The 16,934-nt window shown below is 43.4% G+C and overlaps 2 protein-coding genes across 4 annotated transcripts in view; one reads left to right on the top strand and one right to left on the bottom strand.

The window, feature by feature from the left end:
- The window catches only part of SYK (spleen associated tyrosine kinase), a 97,513-nt gene extending 91,190 nt beyond the window's left edge, over positions 1-6,323 (top strand). Inside the window, exon 15 of the transcript XR_007773391.1 lies at positions 5,788-6,323. The gene's annotated coding sequence lies outside the window, so the exon portion shown is untranslated. The remainder of the gene's footprint in view (positions 1-5,787) is intronic.
- Positions 1,406-16,934, bottom strand: part of LOC127047563 (tubulin polymerization-promoting protein family member 2-like) — a 34,398-nt gene continuing 18,869 nt past the window's right edge. For 2 of the 3 annotated variants that reach the window (XM_050945979.1, XM_050945980.1), the window contains 4 exons: positions 7,548-7,639; positions 2,969-4,918; positions 2,633-2,786; positions 1,406-2,243 (listed from right to left, as the gene is read on the bottom strand). In XM_050945979.1, coding sequence (XP_050801936.1) covers positions 2,061-2,243; positions 2,633-2,786; positions 2,969-3,138 — 507 coding nt within the window. In that variant the 5' untranslated portion in view covers positions 3,139-4,918; positions 7,548-7,639 and the 3' untranslated portion in view covers positions 1,406-2,060. Of the gene's footprint in view, positions 2,244-2,632; positions 2,787-2,968; positions 4,919-7,547; positions 7,640-12,835; positions 13,193-16,934 lie in introns of those variants that run through there. The other variant, XM_050945978.1, reaches the window with a different exon arrangement.

The raw sequence follows: 16,934 nt of genomic DNA, 5'->3' as shown, positions 1-16,934 counted from the left end.
ACACACACATAGCCCACTGCTGCCCCTGGCTTGCTGCATCCCCCAGTGTAGACAAATCACAGCAGCTCTAGGGAGAAGGCTGCTGCAGGTCCCCCCCTCACCACCATTTGCAGTGAGCCCCAGCCCCTCACCTTTTGTCCCCCAAGTCTGGCCACTCACTGGGATCACCACACCCAGCTGCTGCCCAACTCTTGTTGGATCCATTCACAGGGAGAGCAGCCCAACTTTACCCCCATGCTTCTGTGCAGCCCACTGGGGAGGAGACTGACAAGTCCACAGCCCCTTAGCTGCTGGTTGCATGGTCCTGAGACAAGCCTGGAGCAGCAGGCCCCAGGTGCAGGCTACGGGACAGCCACTGGCAGCTCACCCTGGGCCCCTACCCTCACTCCAGCTTCATGTAATCTGTGGGGAGCCGGGCTGGCTCCTCTTTCTGCTCCTGCTGGCCAGGGAGCATTCATCATGGCGGGGAGGGGGCCACCATGGCAGCTACTGTCTTTCCCAGCCCCTCCACTGGGATCCATCCCCCCTGCCCACCAGGGCTCACACTGCTCCTAGGCTCCACAGAGATAGCTGCTGCAGGCCCCCACCACATCAGACTTTTAACAGCCTGGGCAGCAGTGCTGACTGGAGCTACCAGAGTCCCTTTTTTGATCAGACACCAGGCACCCCTATTTGGGAGTCAAACACACACACTATTCCTGAGGGAATTCTGTGCCAAAAAAAAAAAAATTCTGCACACAATATTTTTAAATTCTGCATATTTTATTTGTCTATGAATAAATGTGCAGGCTCCAGCATTGCAGTGGGGTGAGAGATCACCTTGTAGCTTCCCCCAATACAGAGTTGGCGGTGAGGCTGCACCCAACATTGATAAAGTGCAAGGGCCAGGCCTGTCCTAGAAACACCCCAGGGCCCTGCCCCCCCGCTCCATGCCAGGTGCACCAAGATAGCAAGTAAAAGGAACAGAGTCTCATATGCACACCCAGCCCTGGCCCTTGATTCAGGTATAGGCAGGCAGGCTCAGCCCGGATCCAAGTGTAATGAGGCTTAGTGTGAGGGAAGCCAGATGAGAGGGTTCTGTGTGGGGAAATCTGGATGTGGGTTGCCTGGACGGGGTCTGTGTGTGTGGAGGGGGGGTCCAGATGCACATGGGCTGTTGGGCAGTTCCAGGTGCAGGGAGATAGGACTCTGTAGCAGGGTCCAGGTGAAGGTGGTTGGGGCTCAGTGGGGGTGGGGAGTCTGGATTTAGGGAAGATAGGGCTCAGCAGGGGTGGGACTGGGTGTGGGGGGGGCCTTAGTGGGGGAGCCTGGTGCAAGGGAGGCTCATTGGGATGGGAGGGTCAAGTGCAGGGGGCTCAGCTGTGGGGGGGATGGTCTGGGTGCAGGGGTGGGCTCCGGATGCAGGGAATGAGGCTCGGCGGGGTGGGGGTTTGGGTGTAGAGGGGTTCAGTGGGGAGGATGTGGGTATGGGCTGGATGCATGGGGGTTGGACAGATGGGGGAGCAGCTCCCTGTACAGTGACCTCTCCCCCATGGCTGAGGAACGATGTGGGGCAGACAGTGGAGGGGAGGGTGCAGAGCTTTCTGCAACCAGGGGAAGGTTGCTGGGGGTGGATCTGACCCAGCCCCAACCCAGCTGCCCTGTGAAGGGAAGAGGAAGTCCCATCCTCCTCCAACCCAGCCGGAACTAGCAGCTGAGCTCAGCACAGGGTAGGAACCTTCAGCCAGGTCATCCCCAGCTTCCCCCACCCCTACAGTAATTTCTCTCTCTGCCCATTGTTCCGGGTGCCCGAACGGACACACTTGTGGTGCTGGGGAGGGGCACGTGACTATTCAAGACTTCCCTTTGCTTCCTTGTGAGAAGTCATTTTTTCTGCAGAGAAGCAAAGACATCTGTAGGGGACATGAATTCTGTGTGCATGGAGTGGCGCGGTATTCCCCCAGAAATAACACACACACACGCGCGCGCCAAGGTGCAAAGAGCATGAGATGTTTAATGGCCTCACTCCTAGGTTACAGGAGAGGACAGGGTGTAGGGCTCCCTAAGGTGCTGTGTCAGCTCTAGTGTGTCTTGTCATAGGTGCCAGCTCCCTTGTAGGCCCCAACATAGCCACTGCCATCGGTCACGTCTTCACGGCCAGCTATCCCTTTCCCCTTGCCGCTCTCATCAAACCGTTCCTTGTGGGAGCCTGTGTATTTGCTGGTGTCTGTCAGTCTATCAACCCCACCAGCTGTGGTGGTTTTCTGTAAGAGACGGGGCCCAGTAAAAGTCAGCAGAATTGAAGGTGGAGTTCACAATAGTTTCAGGTCTATCCCAAAGGGTGGGGCCTGTGTGGGGGTTGTACTGGGCTCATTCCTGCCTCAGGGCGATATAATATCTCCATGAAGCTCATATTAGGTTAGTTCCTGCCCTGAGTGGGGTGTTATCTCGCTATGGTGGGATGACTCACATTATGCTCATTCTTTCCCTGAGTGAAGCGGGATCTTGGGCACGTGGAAGGGAAGATGAGTTCTCATAACAAGTTCATTCCTGCCCCAAGTGGGGTCTGTACAGATGGCAGGGAGCTCTGGTGCTGGAGTAGGGAAGTGAGGGGTGCCAGATTTGGGACACCTTAGGGAGAGCTGGTACTCACCGTTACACCCACGTTGGCTGGTTCCTTGCCCTCCATCAGTGCATATACAGCCTGCAGGGCCTCCTCAGGAGACTTGCCCTTGAACCGCTTGCCACACAGCTCCTTCATGGCCTGCTGGAACTCAGCAAAGTTGATGGTGCGAGCACCTTTGGTCCTGCAGTGAGAGGGGAACAGACATGGGAAGTTACTGCAGATCCCTGACCCAGTGGTGGCAGCAAAAAGTCCAGAACATCCCTACTGCATTCATCACACTGGGGAACCAGCTCTCCTCCCCTCTTTGTTTTCCCCTCCCTTCCCTTATCTGTTGCTCCCATCTCTTCTCCATTGCCCACGCACTTGACTTTGTTGAACACAATATCGACATCGGTGCTGGTCACGGCCTTCCCGTCCATCACACCACAATCTTTCAACATCTTGGAGAAGTTCTTGCCCGTCATATCATTGCCAGTGGCAGCCGTGTCACCGTACGTGGCAAATTTACCGAAGGCTTTCTCCAACTCTGACATCCTTGGGCTAGGGAAAGAGAGAAACTGTTAGGATGGGCCTCCCCACCAAGACATCATCACCTACAACCCCTTCACCCTGAGACTATGTTGCTGGAATCATAATGATATTAGCACAAATACAACTGGAATTTAGGAGTAGGGTGTCTGAGGAGAGAAGAGAAATGAGTGGGGGTTAGAGTTGGGATTTCGGGAGAGGCTATATATCAGTCTTATTCTATTAAAATGTATAGAAATTGGGCACCTAAAACCTCTGGACAGCTTTGGAAACCAAATCCATAGTCAGAGCTCCAGTATCACACAAAACTTGGGATTCCACCCAAAGATTCCTGCATGGTCTGCTTTCTCCACCTCCGCATCCCCCTACCCCCTCCAGTGAATGACATTGGGAGGTCAGACTATTGCTACCTATTTAGGCCCCTAGTACCATAGTATCTGAGCCTCACACATCCCTGAATTTAGCCTCTGAGGGAGGGAATTATTCCCATTTTATAGATGAGGAACTAAGGGATGGAGAAATGAAGTCTGAGATTTTGAAAGCTGTCTAAGCAATTAGGACATCCAATTCCCATTAAAATTAAATGGAGACTGGTTTTCAAATTCCCTTAAGCAGATCTGAAAATCCTAGTTTAAGTTTTTGGCTGAACTTAGAATAAAACCCAAATCAATCAAACTCTCCCTCTCACTAACTCCCCAGATATAGCTCTTTAGCCTCTTCTGACCCTTTGTCAATATTCCATTAATTGTCAGTTGATTCAGATTCAGGACTATTGTATTTAGGCTTGAGAGAGAAAATGTATGAACCATGCCAGGATTTTCAAAGCAGTACAAGGGAGTTGGGCAAACCAATTCTGTTGATTTTTAAAGGTATTTGAGTGTCTAATCCCCTTAGGCTTCTTGGAAATTTCCATCATGTCCTTCACCCACTGGTTCTGTCCTTCAAGTTGCTTCAGAGCTGATAGGGTTTTTAAAGTACTCCCAATGCTTCTGGAACTCTAAAGGAAGAACCAGATTGCTCACCTGCATAAATCCAGAGGCACTCATCTGAAATCCCAATGTAGTGTCTCTGGATTTAGTCCAAGGAATTACTAAAATCAGAATCGATCCCTTCCCCTCTAATATTGACTCCTTATCCAGACGCTGGGCTAACCTGTGTGTGCAGATATTCCTGGCCCTTTGTCTTCTTGTTGCGTGTTTCTCCTGGGAGGAGGTCAAATACTTTAAGCCCACAGCACCAAAGACTGGGGATTCAGGCTGAGCCACCTATTGTAACCTCATCAGTTTCTTGTGATGTCATCACTTGCCCCACCCACCAGAGCGCTGACATCAGTGTCACAGGGAGAAAGCTAAAAGCAGTGATGGTATCTGGGGAGTTGGGTTGAAGAGTGAGAAATTTTTGTACCCTACTATACGTTATTTTACAACATTATTTGGGGGAAAATAAGGAAACGGATTCCCCACCCAGGAGCATCGTCTAATGCCAAAACACTTGGAATGAAAACCTGGCTCCACTGAAGTCAACAGAAAAACTCCCATTGTCTTCAGTGGAGCCAGCATGTCCCCCTCGCATACTTTGTCTTCTAATCTCAAACTCACCATAACTCATTCCTAAACACACAGAGGATCTTATCACTGCTCTTCACAGCCCAAACAGTTGGTAGAAATCAATCAAAAGGTGATTTTCCTTGCTTTTCTGCCTCTAGTACTTACTGTCCTAGAAAAAGTTGGATGAATTTCCAGAACTGCAACTTTGTAGAATAAAGCAGCTCTCTGAGCTGAAAGACTAAAAACAAGAGAAAGATTTTTGCTCTTCTCAAGTCACATGGACGTATGACTCATTTCGCCCAGCTATGCATTGTGTTTTATTCCTACTAATGTTAATGGAAATCATTGGTGTGTAACAAAAGGAGAATCAATCCATTAAAGTTTATTCTACTCTGAAAAAGGAATTTATACTAAAACTGTGAAAATAATTTTTTTGGTTCATTGGCAATTTTGAAAAGTAAACCAAAAAAAAGGTTCTGTACACCTCAGCATGCATGTGCAGAACTGGCAGTTTCTAGATAAGTATTTCTGATAAATTTAGTCCATGTTTATGTAGCATAACATGGGGACTTTGTTATTAAAAAACATATAAGTTTAACTTTCTGGCTCGTAAGGAATATTACGAGGCATAAACTATGCTCCTCTAAAATGGAAAAGGCCAGACAGCTCACTCAACAACATAAATGTTTCCTATCTCAGCCATGACCACCACTAGCACAATGTACACTGTGTCAAGCAATAAAAATACTCCTCACTGTCACTTATGTGGAAACAGTTTTTTAAAAAATATTCCATTAGTGGGAGCCTCGCACTCACACATGAGAGTAGAATGTGTGGAGTTGTTTTAGCTCTTACAACTGAAAGCTGTATCTATTTTTTCCTCGGCTCAGAGATCTGAAAACTCACAGATAAGACCCACTTCTTAGTAAGAATAAACTGTGAGATGTTTTTGAGATTCAAGTGCGGCTTCAGGGAGTTTCACAAATCCACCTGACTTCGGTATTATTATTTATTAGGATTACAATAGTGCTCAGAGGCCACAATCAGGACTGGGGTTCCACCATGTTGAGCATTGTATTCCCTGGGTGTTTGATTTTATCTTTCCAGCAACGTTAACTGAACTGTTTGAAACCTTGTACAACCAGAAAGCTTCCTATTGGCTAAACAACAGAGGAGGCACAATGGGTAAGTAAATTAACTATAATTTACACAGAGGAAATGCCTGATCTTGTTCCCAGTGAAGCCAATGGTAAAACCCATACTGATTCCAGTGGTGCAGGATCAGGTCTTAAATTGAAACAAGTCTAACCTCCTATGTAACACTGAGCGGAGATTTTCACCCACTTTACCCTGTATTGAGCCCAATTACTTGTCACTGATTAACACACATTTTGCAGAAAGAGATCCAGTCTTGCTTTGAAGATATCAAGAGGTAGAGAACCCATCATTCCCCTTGGTAGTTTGTCCAGTAGTTAATCACCCCTCCTGTTAAAAGATTATTTTTTATTTGAATTTGTCTGACTTTAGCTTCCAGCCATTGATTTTTGATTTTGTTTTCTTTGATAGACCTTTCTCTGCTAGATTAGATTAATGAGCTCTTTAGTTCCTTGTATTTTCTCCCTACTAAGTTACTTACACACAGCAATCAAGCAAGCTCTTATTCTTCTTTTTGATAAACTATGTAGATTGAGCTCCTCAAATCTCTCAATGTAAGGCATTTTTTTCAACCCTGAAACCATTTTTGTGCCTCTTTTCTGCGTCCGCTCCAATTTTTCAATATCATTTTTAAAACGTGAATGCCAGAACAGGTCACAGTATTCCAGTATTGGTCTCACCTCTCTGCTCCTATTCACTCTTTCCGTGTTTATACGTCCAAGGATCACATTAGCTCTTTTTGTCACAGCGTCACACTGGGAACTCATGTTCTGGTGTTTGTCCGCTATAAGCCTAAAATCCTTTTTGGAATCACTGCTTTCCAAGATACAGTTGCCCACTCTGTAGGTATGGCCTGCATTCTTCGTTCCTAAATGTATAACTTTGCATTTGGCTGTATTAAAACTAATTTTGTTTGACTAGGCCCAGCTTACCAAGCAATCCAAATTGCTCTGTATAACTGCCCTCCTCTCCTCATTATTTACCACTCCCCCAATCTTTGTGTCATCTGTAAATTTTTGTCAGCATTGGTTTTATATTTACTTCCACCTCATTGATCAAAATGTTGACTAGTACCAATCCCTGCAGAATTCCACCAGCAACACACCCAACTTAATGATGACTCTGCATTTACAACTATTTTTCATGCCTGTCAGTCAGTCTGTTCTTAATTCATTTAACATGGAGGACCTAGCTGTAAAGAGCATCTTTTCTTGTCTAAAGTAGACAGATCACATGGCAGAATAGTTTTCAAAATGTTCCAGGCACATTGCTTCAATGAAGTTACAGCATATCCAGGGCTTTCAACAAAGTCTATACAAGAGATTGCCAAATTTGGCACCATGTAACTAGTTAAGTATTGAGCTGCTACCAGTCTCTTACAAACTCAGTTTAGTGAGGTTTGAGATGAGACTCTCATGTGGACAGACACTGAAGACACCAGGGTGAGAACAAGTTAATGCTCTATTTCTGCCACTGAGAAGAGTCACAAAAAAGCCCTCGTTTGAGGGATTTTTAAAGAAGTCCCACAAGGTCCACATCTCCGCTTTCCAAAACTAAAGGACAATTTTTTTCAAAAATTCACAAATTATGAATTATGAAGGATGTAGAAGTTGCCCAAATCTTCAGCCCTACGTAAGAGGCTGAATCTGCACTAGTAAAACACTTAGCTACTAAATGAACAGAATAATTCAGGATTCTGTTCAAACACTTACATAGTTATTCAGGAAAGTTGGAGGACAGCTTTGATATTGTTGTGGGGATTCTTAATAATCTATTTAAAGGAGACCCACACATTTTGTAGAGCCTAAAAAAGAAAAAAGTTAGGGCACTTACAATGCTAAAATAATGCATACCGGTTATACAGAACACCAGAAATTCAGGAAAAGAGAAAGATTAAAGTATCAAACTCTTTACTAGGCAAGAAGAATGTTTTTCTGCTGTAATGAATAAATTAACTCCAAATTACTATGTAGCTTTGATATTTTATGAATTATAATCATAATCCTCTGTTTTCACTTGCAGCTGTTTATAGCATACATTCTTTTTTAGTGCCACGATCACAGAAATTGTTTGAATGAAGGCATTAACACACTGACAATCCCAAGAACTGTATTAAACATTTGAAATCAATCAAAATGAGCTGTTCAAATTACAGATGGACCAAAAATCAAAAGGTCAGATCCAAACACCTGTGAACTATCGAGAAGTCTGAAATCATGATGCAGATGTGGATGTAGGTTGTGTGTCTTGAGCCTGTATCTTGTTGAAGTCAACAGTATTCTATTTTGAGGTTGAACCTTAGACTTTTTGAACTCTCATCAGAAACTCCAGTTACATAGTGTTTTATTTTTAATCGAAGTGCAGTACAGTGGAATAATATGCTGTTCTCTTTTGAAAGTCAATGATCATATCTGCCTAGCTAAACAAATATACTATGTTTGATGCAAATGTATAGGAGTAAAAGCAAGATCCTGAGTAGGGCATAATTACCCATTTTTATAGGAAAGCATTTACAGAGTTTTAGGAAGAAAAAATCCTAGTCTTAGAAACATGACAAACAGCTTGTCAGAAATTAAGATAAGGCAAAATAGATTAAACACTTAGCTGCTCCTAATATTATTTTATTTTATGGTTTTACAATTTAATTCTCATAATGAATTTTCCATTTATGTTACAGAAAATGAATCTTTTCTCAGGCTCAGAGGTTAGATTTTAATTCAATGGGGAAATTTATCATCACCGGGTTTGTAGTCCCTAAACATATGGGATTATAATTACAGTGTTTTAGTGGAAATCTTAAATCTGAGCATACTTCATGAGCCAATCCCCAGGTGAAACTCTTACGTACAGTCTTTCCTGGTGCTCTTTCTGGAGCAGCTGGCTCGGGGGTCAGCTGCTCAGGTGGCCCCAGGACAGCCACACCCACCACTGCTGGAGCAGCCCTGGGGACAGCCATATCTAGGGCCACCCGTGGGGGGGGAGGGAAGTGGAGCAATTTGCCCCAGACCCCGGGCCCCACAGGGGCCCCGTGAGCCCTGGCCCGGCGGAGGGTCAGGTCTTCAGCGGCATTTCGGTGGCAGGGGGCCCTTCAGTGCTACGAAAGCACGGAGCGACTGAAGGGCCCCCCCGCCACCAAAGACCCGGAACGCCACCTGGTGAGTACAAGTGCCGCAGCTCCCCCGCTTTGCCCCAGGCCCCCTGAATCCTCTGGGCGGCCCTGGCCATACCACTCTCTGCTCCCATGGCCCCGGCAACGGTCCCCATGCAGCCAACCACAGCAGCTGCAGTCCGTGGCCCCAGGCAGCAGTCCCTGGCCGGCTGGATCAGCCGCAGTCCACTGGCCCCAGCTGCGGTCCACGGGTGGCCAGCTGGAGCAGCCGCTGACTGTGGCCCCAATCAGCGGTCCCTTGCCAGCCAGCAGCTGATGCTGCTGGCCCCGGATACCCCCCCTTGTGGGGTCCTCCCATGCTCCCCCAGCATTTCCCCTCCCCCCCAAATTGAATCAAAGGTATTTTTTTAGTATAAGTCATGAACAGGTCATGAGCCGTGAATTTTTATTTATTTCCCATGACCTGTCCCTGACTTTTACTAAAAATACCCGTAGCCTTATTTATAAACTGTAAAAAATATTTGATGATCCCAGTAGAAAGAGGAGTGCAAATATTAATTATTCAAGCTTCCACCTGGTGAACCAGTGTGCCTAAAAACAATCAATATTCATTAAATATGAATCAAGGTCCAATGAAAAATAATTCACAAAAGATTCCAGTGGCCAGGGTCTGTAAAGTGTGCTCTTAGTACCAATAAATGAAAAACATTAGACGTGTTTAACAGTATCAGAAAGTTAGACTTCTCTGCTCAAAAAGGAGCCAGATGATCTGTGAGTGCTGGAATGAAGGCTAAAGTTAACTACAGGCTGTGTGAAGATATATTTGCATTTTTTTTGTTTGTTTCATAGACATCAATGTCAACAAGGAACTGCCTTGTACTCTTATTATGGAACATGACCAAAATAAAACAATAATCAGTTTTCACTGCACAGTTCTTAATTCTGAACACTTAAATGAAGTTCCCTTTTATTCTTCCTATTATTTTTGGCAGTGATAGTTTTACTATGATACGCCCTAAAGGCCCTAATGAAGATCAGGATCTCATTGTGCTGGACAGAAACAGAAACGTAGTAAGTGAAATTGTTCTTAAGAACCTTGGTTTTACAATTTCTCAAACTGTGTAGACTCTATAATACTTCTCAAAGTGTCTTCTCTGCTCTTGTCTAAATGCAGCCCGGAGGTCTCGGGACTTACAAACTGAGCCTAGGATTAGCAGCCCTCATGTACTTATCAACACTCCTTATACTGCTTCCTTCTCTTCCTACTCACTTGAACAGAATACTGATTTTGGTTTGCACTGGTTATATTGGGGAGCAGGAAGAATTCTTTTTCCCAGGAACCTGTCCACAAGGGAAAAAAAGGTAAAAGTTTCTTTCCGGCTAAGAGGCCCATAGTAAATATTTTGTAGTTGGATGATAGATCCTTAAGACACAGGATGAGGAGGCGGGACAATATCTGCACCCTGCATCTCTGTTGTTTTGAATGGGATAGCGTGGGCATAAGTCAGAGTCAAACTTGGTCTACGGTGTCTAATCAATATGCTGACCATTAACTACTCAAGTGCTAAGTGGACATGCCTTTTGTTGAAAATCTACTGAGGTACAAAGAAACTATTAAATAATTCCAGACTGGCCTTCACAAGGCTGTAGCTAACCTCTTTAGAAAGATGGCATACAATAATGTATCACAGTAATAAAAAAACATGCTATGATGTTAGCAATATTCATCCCTAGTATAATCCTGCTTCCCTGGAGCTGCATCAGGAATGAATTTAGCTCCTGAAGTCTGTTTTCTTGTTTTGATATAGTGACCTTATATTAGCTCCCTCAATAATCAAAACTGCAGTTGCCTCAGACTTGATTTGATGAAATCATCTGGTAATGAGTGATTTGGTTTGGACTTGTTTCAGCAAGTCCAGCCATGTGCATGTTGTTCCAACAGCATTCTTCTGTATGCACAAGACCCTTGGCAGTTTTTCAAGACTAATCTAAAAGAAGCATATCTTAAACTCTTCATGCCGTTTGTACTGTACTTACCGTACTAGTACAGACACTGATGTTTTATCAGCAGCCATTGAAGCTTGATTTTCATGTACAAGAAATATTATGTTAATACTGTTTTAATGCTTACATTCTTATTTACCAAAACAAGCATTTTAACAAATATGATATGAGGTAAAAATTACAGAAGTGCCTAAGGAGCCCAGGTCCAATTGACTTTCAGTGGGATTTTGAAGTTTACCCACAGTAAAGCAGTTTAGACTCAACACATAAGCCCATGGAAAATGTAGATGCTTTCAAGCTTTCGGAGACCTATCTGTAGTGTGAACAGGTTGCCACCCAATGTCCTTACAGGCAAATGTGCAGGACCCCAACAGAGATACACCCACATGACATGAAACTGGTCCTTAATGTCCCTTTTATAGCTAGTGTTTTTTCTCCTTTACCCATTGACTGGACTGACATGTTTGAACTCTGAAGAATGTTATTTCGAGCTTCTTAAGATGTATTTCAAATCTGTTAACTTTTCCTCTCTATTCTATGGAACAACAACAACATTCTCTAATGTCAATGCATAAAGATCAAGGCTCAATTAATATATGAAAACAGAGCTTTGACCTTGCTTAGGTAGCTATTAAACAATGTTATTGTAAAAGTTTATATCTGCAGTCTGTATTATATTATCCTTGTGCTATATCATCTCATCTCGCACTCCATGAAAAGTAAAAATAACTACTTACAACATCCCAGTTAATAAGCCTTGAGCGTAGCATGGCTTAGACAACACAAGGCGATTTAGCTCGCATTTTAGAACTCCCTGTCTGCAGCATGTAGACTCCTTGTACTGTGTGTAGGAAATAATATTACTTTGTTCACAATTTGTTGTGAGTTCTAAAAGCAGAAGTAATGCTCATTTAGTCATTAGGGGGATTTTAAAACACAAATATCTTTCCATCAAGAAATATCAATGAAACAACAAAACAGAGATATTGTTGTTTCCATCAGTGGTAGGAAAAATCATGACCCATTTGAAAATAAACTGTGTTTTGCAAATGAAAAGGCTGCAGCTGCCATCAAATAGAGACTGGGACTGTAAACATTTCAGAAACAGAGAGAGACATGAATAAGCACAGAGTCTGAAATTCTCCCACCTGTAGGGGGACCTAATGGTGAAGCAAACTGGTGGGCAAATGGAGGGTACCTTGCATTGCTACTACCATTCCGCATGGGGACTGTGTATTAGCAGAGGGCTTCAGTCTTCACAGCTATCAATCCAGCACCTTCTATGAATATCACATGCACTGAAAATTCTTTATAAAAATCACTAAAGGGGAAGACAAGAAGGAAATCATTGTCTCACTGCTGCCTCTGGGCACCTGTCTGTTTGTTGAATCCAATTCTTGTCTCTCATTGTATTCTTAAATTGTAAGCTCCCTGGGGCAGAGTCTTTTCATTATGTGTACACAGCCCCTAGCAAAATGTGGGCCACATCTTGGCTGGGGCCTCAGAGCAATGATATTAATAAACTAATAATAATAATAATAATAATTTCCAAAAACTTGATTACTGATATAGATACAGCTGGATTATGCAACCATCTACCCCTGTGCATAGGATTGAGGCCAATATTAAATGTATTGCAGTATCACAATCAGCTCTACTTTACCCAACCTCACAGCCGACAGCCTAGCAGGAGCAGGTGGTGGGATCTTTGCAGCAGAGTGAGAAGTTAGAGCACACCAATGAGATATTAATTTACATTAATAGCCAAATTCGCCCCCAGATTGCCCAAGAATATGGGGAGATGCCAAGATATGATAAAATCCCCTCTACTCCCCTGCCCCCCCCCACTCCTGAACCAAGTACAACTCAGACAAAATTGAAACTCACCCCTGGTTTGAGATGTCCTGAGAGAAAAGAGCTTGCGATCTGTGTAATACTCTCTGTTTAAGGTTGGCTGGAGGAAGGCAGTTAAAAAAAACTACGCACTTCCACAGACAGGGAGCCAAATCAGCTCCAACTGGAATTTGGCCCAGGGAAAGAGATGAGTTTAACCACATGGAGAAAGATTAGCAGAGTTCTGGAAACATAAGAGCAAGAGAGGAAGATGGGAGGAAATAAGCCTTGTATCCCGTGGAGTCATTTATACTTTGTGCAGTCTAATTTGCACCTATGTAAATGACATCATATGGTGCAAGGCAGTGGCGACTGAGACCCTAGGCAACAGAGATCAGTCCTGAAATTCAGATAAAAGGAGATGAAATATAGTAAGCAGAATGGAAAGCGTTGTCCACATTAGGAGCAGAATATTTCTTGAACAGCCAGGGTCTAATACATTTTCACTGACCCTGTGAATAAGGATTTTTCTGTGCATTTGAGGATAATTGGTAGCATGATTTGGACAGAAAGGTGCTCAGAGTTCCTAGGAAATCCATGTTAGTCTAACACAGTCCTGCTCCCAGCAAAGACAAGACAAAGAGGCATAAGATTAGAAACAGGGCAGTGAAGAGAAAAAAGGAAAGTTAAAGAGAATCAGCAGTGTTCTAGCTCCAAGAAATCTGTCCAGCTCAGGGGGCTGAATCTTTGCTATCCCTTCTTATCTCCTCGTTATTTCATGACATACAATGCAAACTACTCTGCTTAATTTTACAAATTCTTCCTGGCCAGATCCTCAGAGGATGAAAATCAGCACAGCTACACAAAATTAGGAACACGGACCCAAATTTTTAAAAGTTTAACATTAAAAGGGGTCAGGGAACCACACATCCTCTTCCTTTCTCATTCTTACAAATAGGCATTTTGCTGCACCATGAAGAGAGGTTTACTGGACACAAGCCACAGCTCATTCTGGATATTTCCACAAGCCCAGCTAAGCGGAACAGTCCCATCACTGTCACGTCAGAGAGAACTCACAATATTTTATGCAACTATTTTTGTGGTGGAATTGAATGGCCTGGTATCTGGGACATCTGCCGGAAGCAAGACACCCTTTGTGGGAGTCTACACAACTCAGCTGGCCTCACTCTGCCGGTTGCTGAAGCCACAGCCTGGGACTGCTTTACAGGTCTGGTTAAGGGGGGTGGAAAAAAACCAAAACCCAGCTTGTTTAAAGCTGATATCAATCAAGCCCTGTGTTTCCATCTTAGGTGAATCGTGTGCAAAAACAGAGAACCTGAGGTGAAATATATATATATATATATACACACACACACACACACACACGCGCACACACACACATATATATATATATATATATATCCCTATTTTTGTGAAAGGAACAGGTGTGAACCCATGCTTGTGGTACAAAATGCTCAGGACCTCACCACCTGCTACTCCTAATTATAGGGGAATGCTGGTTTTATTAGCAGAAATACACACACGTGCTCTATATGAGCACAACGGTTCAACTGTCAATTTCAGCTGCTGGTTCCTTCATGGAAACAGGATATAAACTTCTCTGCCCCTGAATTATCTTTTGCTTCTTTGACACTTGGATTTTTAGTATCAATTTTCAAGATAAATAATTCAGTATTTAGAGCCACTTATTACCTTTGATGCAGGCTTTCAGTCCTCTTTAGCATCAATGGGAGTGTCAGGGTATGGCTGGAGGGCAGCAGATTTTAGGGGTAGGGTTATATCAAGTCCTCCATCCTGAATTAAATTAAAAACCTCATTGTGGTGCTAACATCATCTCCTAATTGGTAAGAGAAAACACCTGGCATTTGGGGAAAACAGGACTTCTTTTCCACACACAGCCATTTTATAAAACTGCACATGGTTTGAAAGCATAAAAATGTATATAAGCTGGGGTCAAGATTTATAAATGGGTCCAGATCCTTCTTGCTTTATTCATGGTACACACTCAAACTAGATGTCATTGGGACTATTTGTATGAATAAAGGGCAGCAGAAGTTAGCCTCAAGCTATATGGGTACTTATGAATGCATAAACACTATCGATATTAATGGGAGATATGTACACACGTGGAAGACAGAATAGCTCTGAAAATTTTAATGCTCTAGAATATTTTTTCCCCGAAGAATTTCAGAAATCTCAGTACAAAAGAATTGCACTTGATGAATACCTCTGGCTTGTATAATGCATGGCAGACTAGATGATCATAATGGTCCCTTCCAGACTTAAAAATCTATGGAAGAACCTCTTTAAACTGTATTAATGAAGGGAAGGCTCATTGCAAGTGATCAAATGTTGTGGTTTACTAACTATACAAACAAATAATCACTAAGCCCTCCTTCCCCTCAACCAGTGAGGATTTGTACACTCTGCAGCTTAGTGAGCACTGGAAATGGGAAGGAGTTCCAGTACTTATGGCCTATTATTAATACCCTGGTCGTGTTCCAAGACATTATTGAGTGCCACAGGTGGTGACTTGGTGCTCTCCTATTGGCATAAGATTAAGCACACTGCCTCTTTCCCTGGCACAGCAGCAGAATATCATCAGTTTGGTCTTTGCCAATCTCTAAATCCAAAAACACATTCTAAATTCTGATTTAGATACTAAATAGTTTTCTTGGATCCAAATTCTCTCATGTGTATGAAGCTGGCAGAGCCCTCTGCTTCATCACATGTGCAAAAAGTGCCCACAACAGTAAACCCCTGACAGGATGGGCAGTAACATCTAGAATTCCCCTTCAGCTTCCACTACAAGGACTAATATCTGTTGATGCTAGAGGCTCTGAGTCGGCAGGTGATATACTCAGCCTCTCCAGTCTTCACAGCTGGCACAGCAGGGGCAGGGATGAGCTGCTCAGATGGCATCAGTAAAAGAGCTCTCCAAGCATCACCCAACTCTGCCAGCAAGCCAGCTAGAGTAAACACACAGGTAGCCCGGGAATGACTGATGCCTGGCTTGTGAGCCTTCAGGGTGGGATTTTCAAAAGTGACAGCCTAACTGAATTCAATGGTAAAACTCCATTGACAGCAGACTTAGGCCAACACTGAGCACTTTTGAAAATCCCATCCTGAAAGATAAAATGATTAAGGTACTAGAATGAAGTGCTACCCACCTGACTACTTGGAAAACATTTGGTATGTCTAATCACTCCACATGACAGTCCGATGCCACAATTCCTGTGAAGTGCATCATTCTCAGAAGTAACATTTTTGGGAGGCGTCTGTATGGTATTTCCATGGAATGATAGGAATCAGCATGGTCCACCGAATGACGGGGCAGGCAGGAGTGGAAACAAAAACAATCACTCCGGCCATCAGGCCTTCAAACATTCAGAGGCAAGCTCATTTTTCTGAGTACGTTCAGTTTGTCCCTCATTCCACTTAAATACATGTATAAAGGCCAAGGGGCAGATTCTCCGCTGGTGTAGACTGTTAAAGCTCCACTTTTTCAGTTGAGACAATTTTGGCCCCAAGTACCTCCATGCCTAGTTTCTTTATTCTTTTATACAAATATGTTTAAACAAAAGTAAGACTAAATCATTAGAAAAAACCCTCTCATGCCGCATTGGTCTCCTCTGGAGAGAGATTTCAATGGATGATTTCACAAGGATGTTATGGCTATGTGAATAGGCCTCAGCAAGTCCCTATAATGTGTCTTCAGCGAAGCGTGATATCAGTCAGTACCATACTTCCTATAAGGATACAGAATGATAATATTTTTAGATACTATGAGTGAAAAACACTGCTCTTAAAATAGGTCAGTCCAGGTATTCAGATAAAAAATTATTTGGATTTGATACAATTGGAACAAAAATATTCTGATACAGATAGATTTAGCCACAAGAAATGGAATTAGCAAAAAAATCCCTAGCAACTCACACAGGTGCTGTTGAACTCTTACCTACAAAACAATGGAACAGTAATATAATATATACAGCACGTCTCTTGCCAGTGTTCTAGTCACCTTACTTAAAAACACAGCCTTAAAAGATTTCAGATCATTACAGTCATGGAAAAATCATATCCAAATATAAAACTAAATCACAACAGCTGAAAACTAAATCACTTATTACTT

The sequence above is a fragment of the Gopherus flavomarginatus genome, chromosome 3, assembly GCF_025201925.1.
Source record: "Gopherus flavomarginatus isolate rGopFla2 chromosome 3, rGopFla2.mat.asm, whole genome shotgun sequence".
NCBI classification, from domain to species: Eukaryota; Metazoa; Chordata; order Testudines; family Testudinidae; genus Gopherus; species Gopherus flavomarginatus.
The sequence above is the reverse complement of the archived record's forward strand: the minus strand, read 5'-3'. Positions and strand labels throughout refer to the sequence as shown.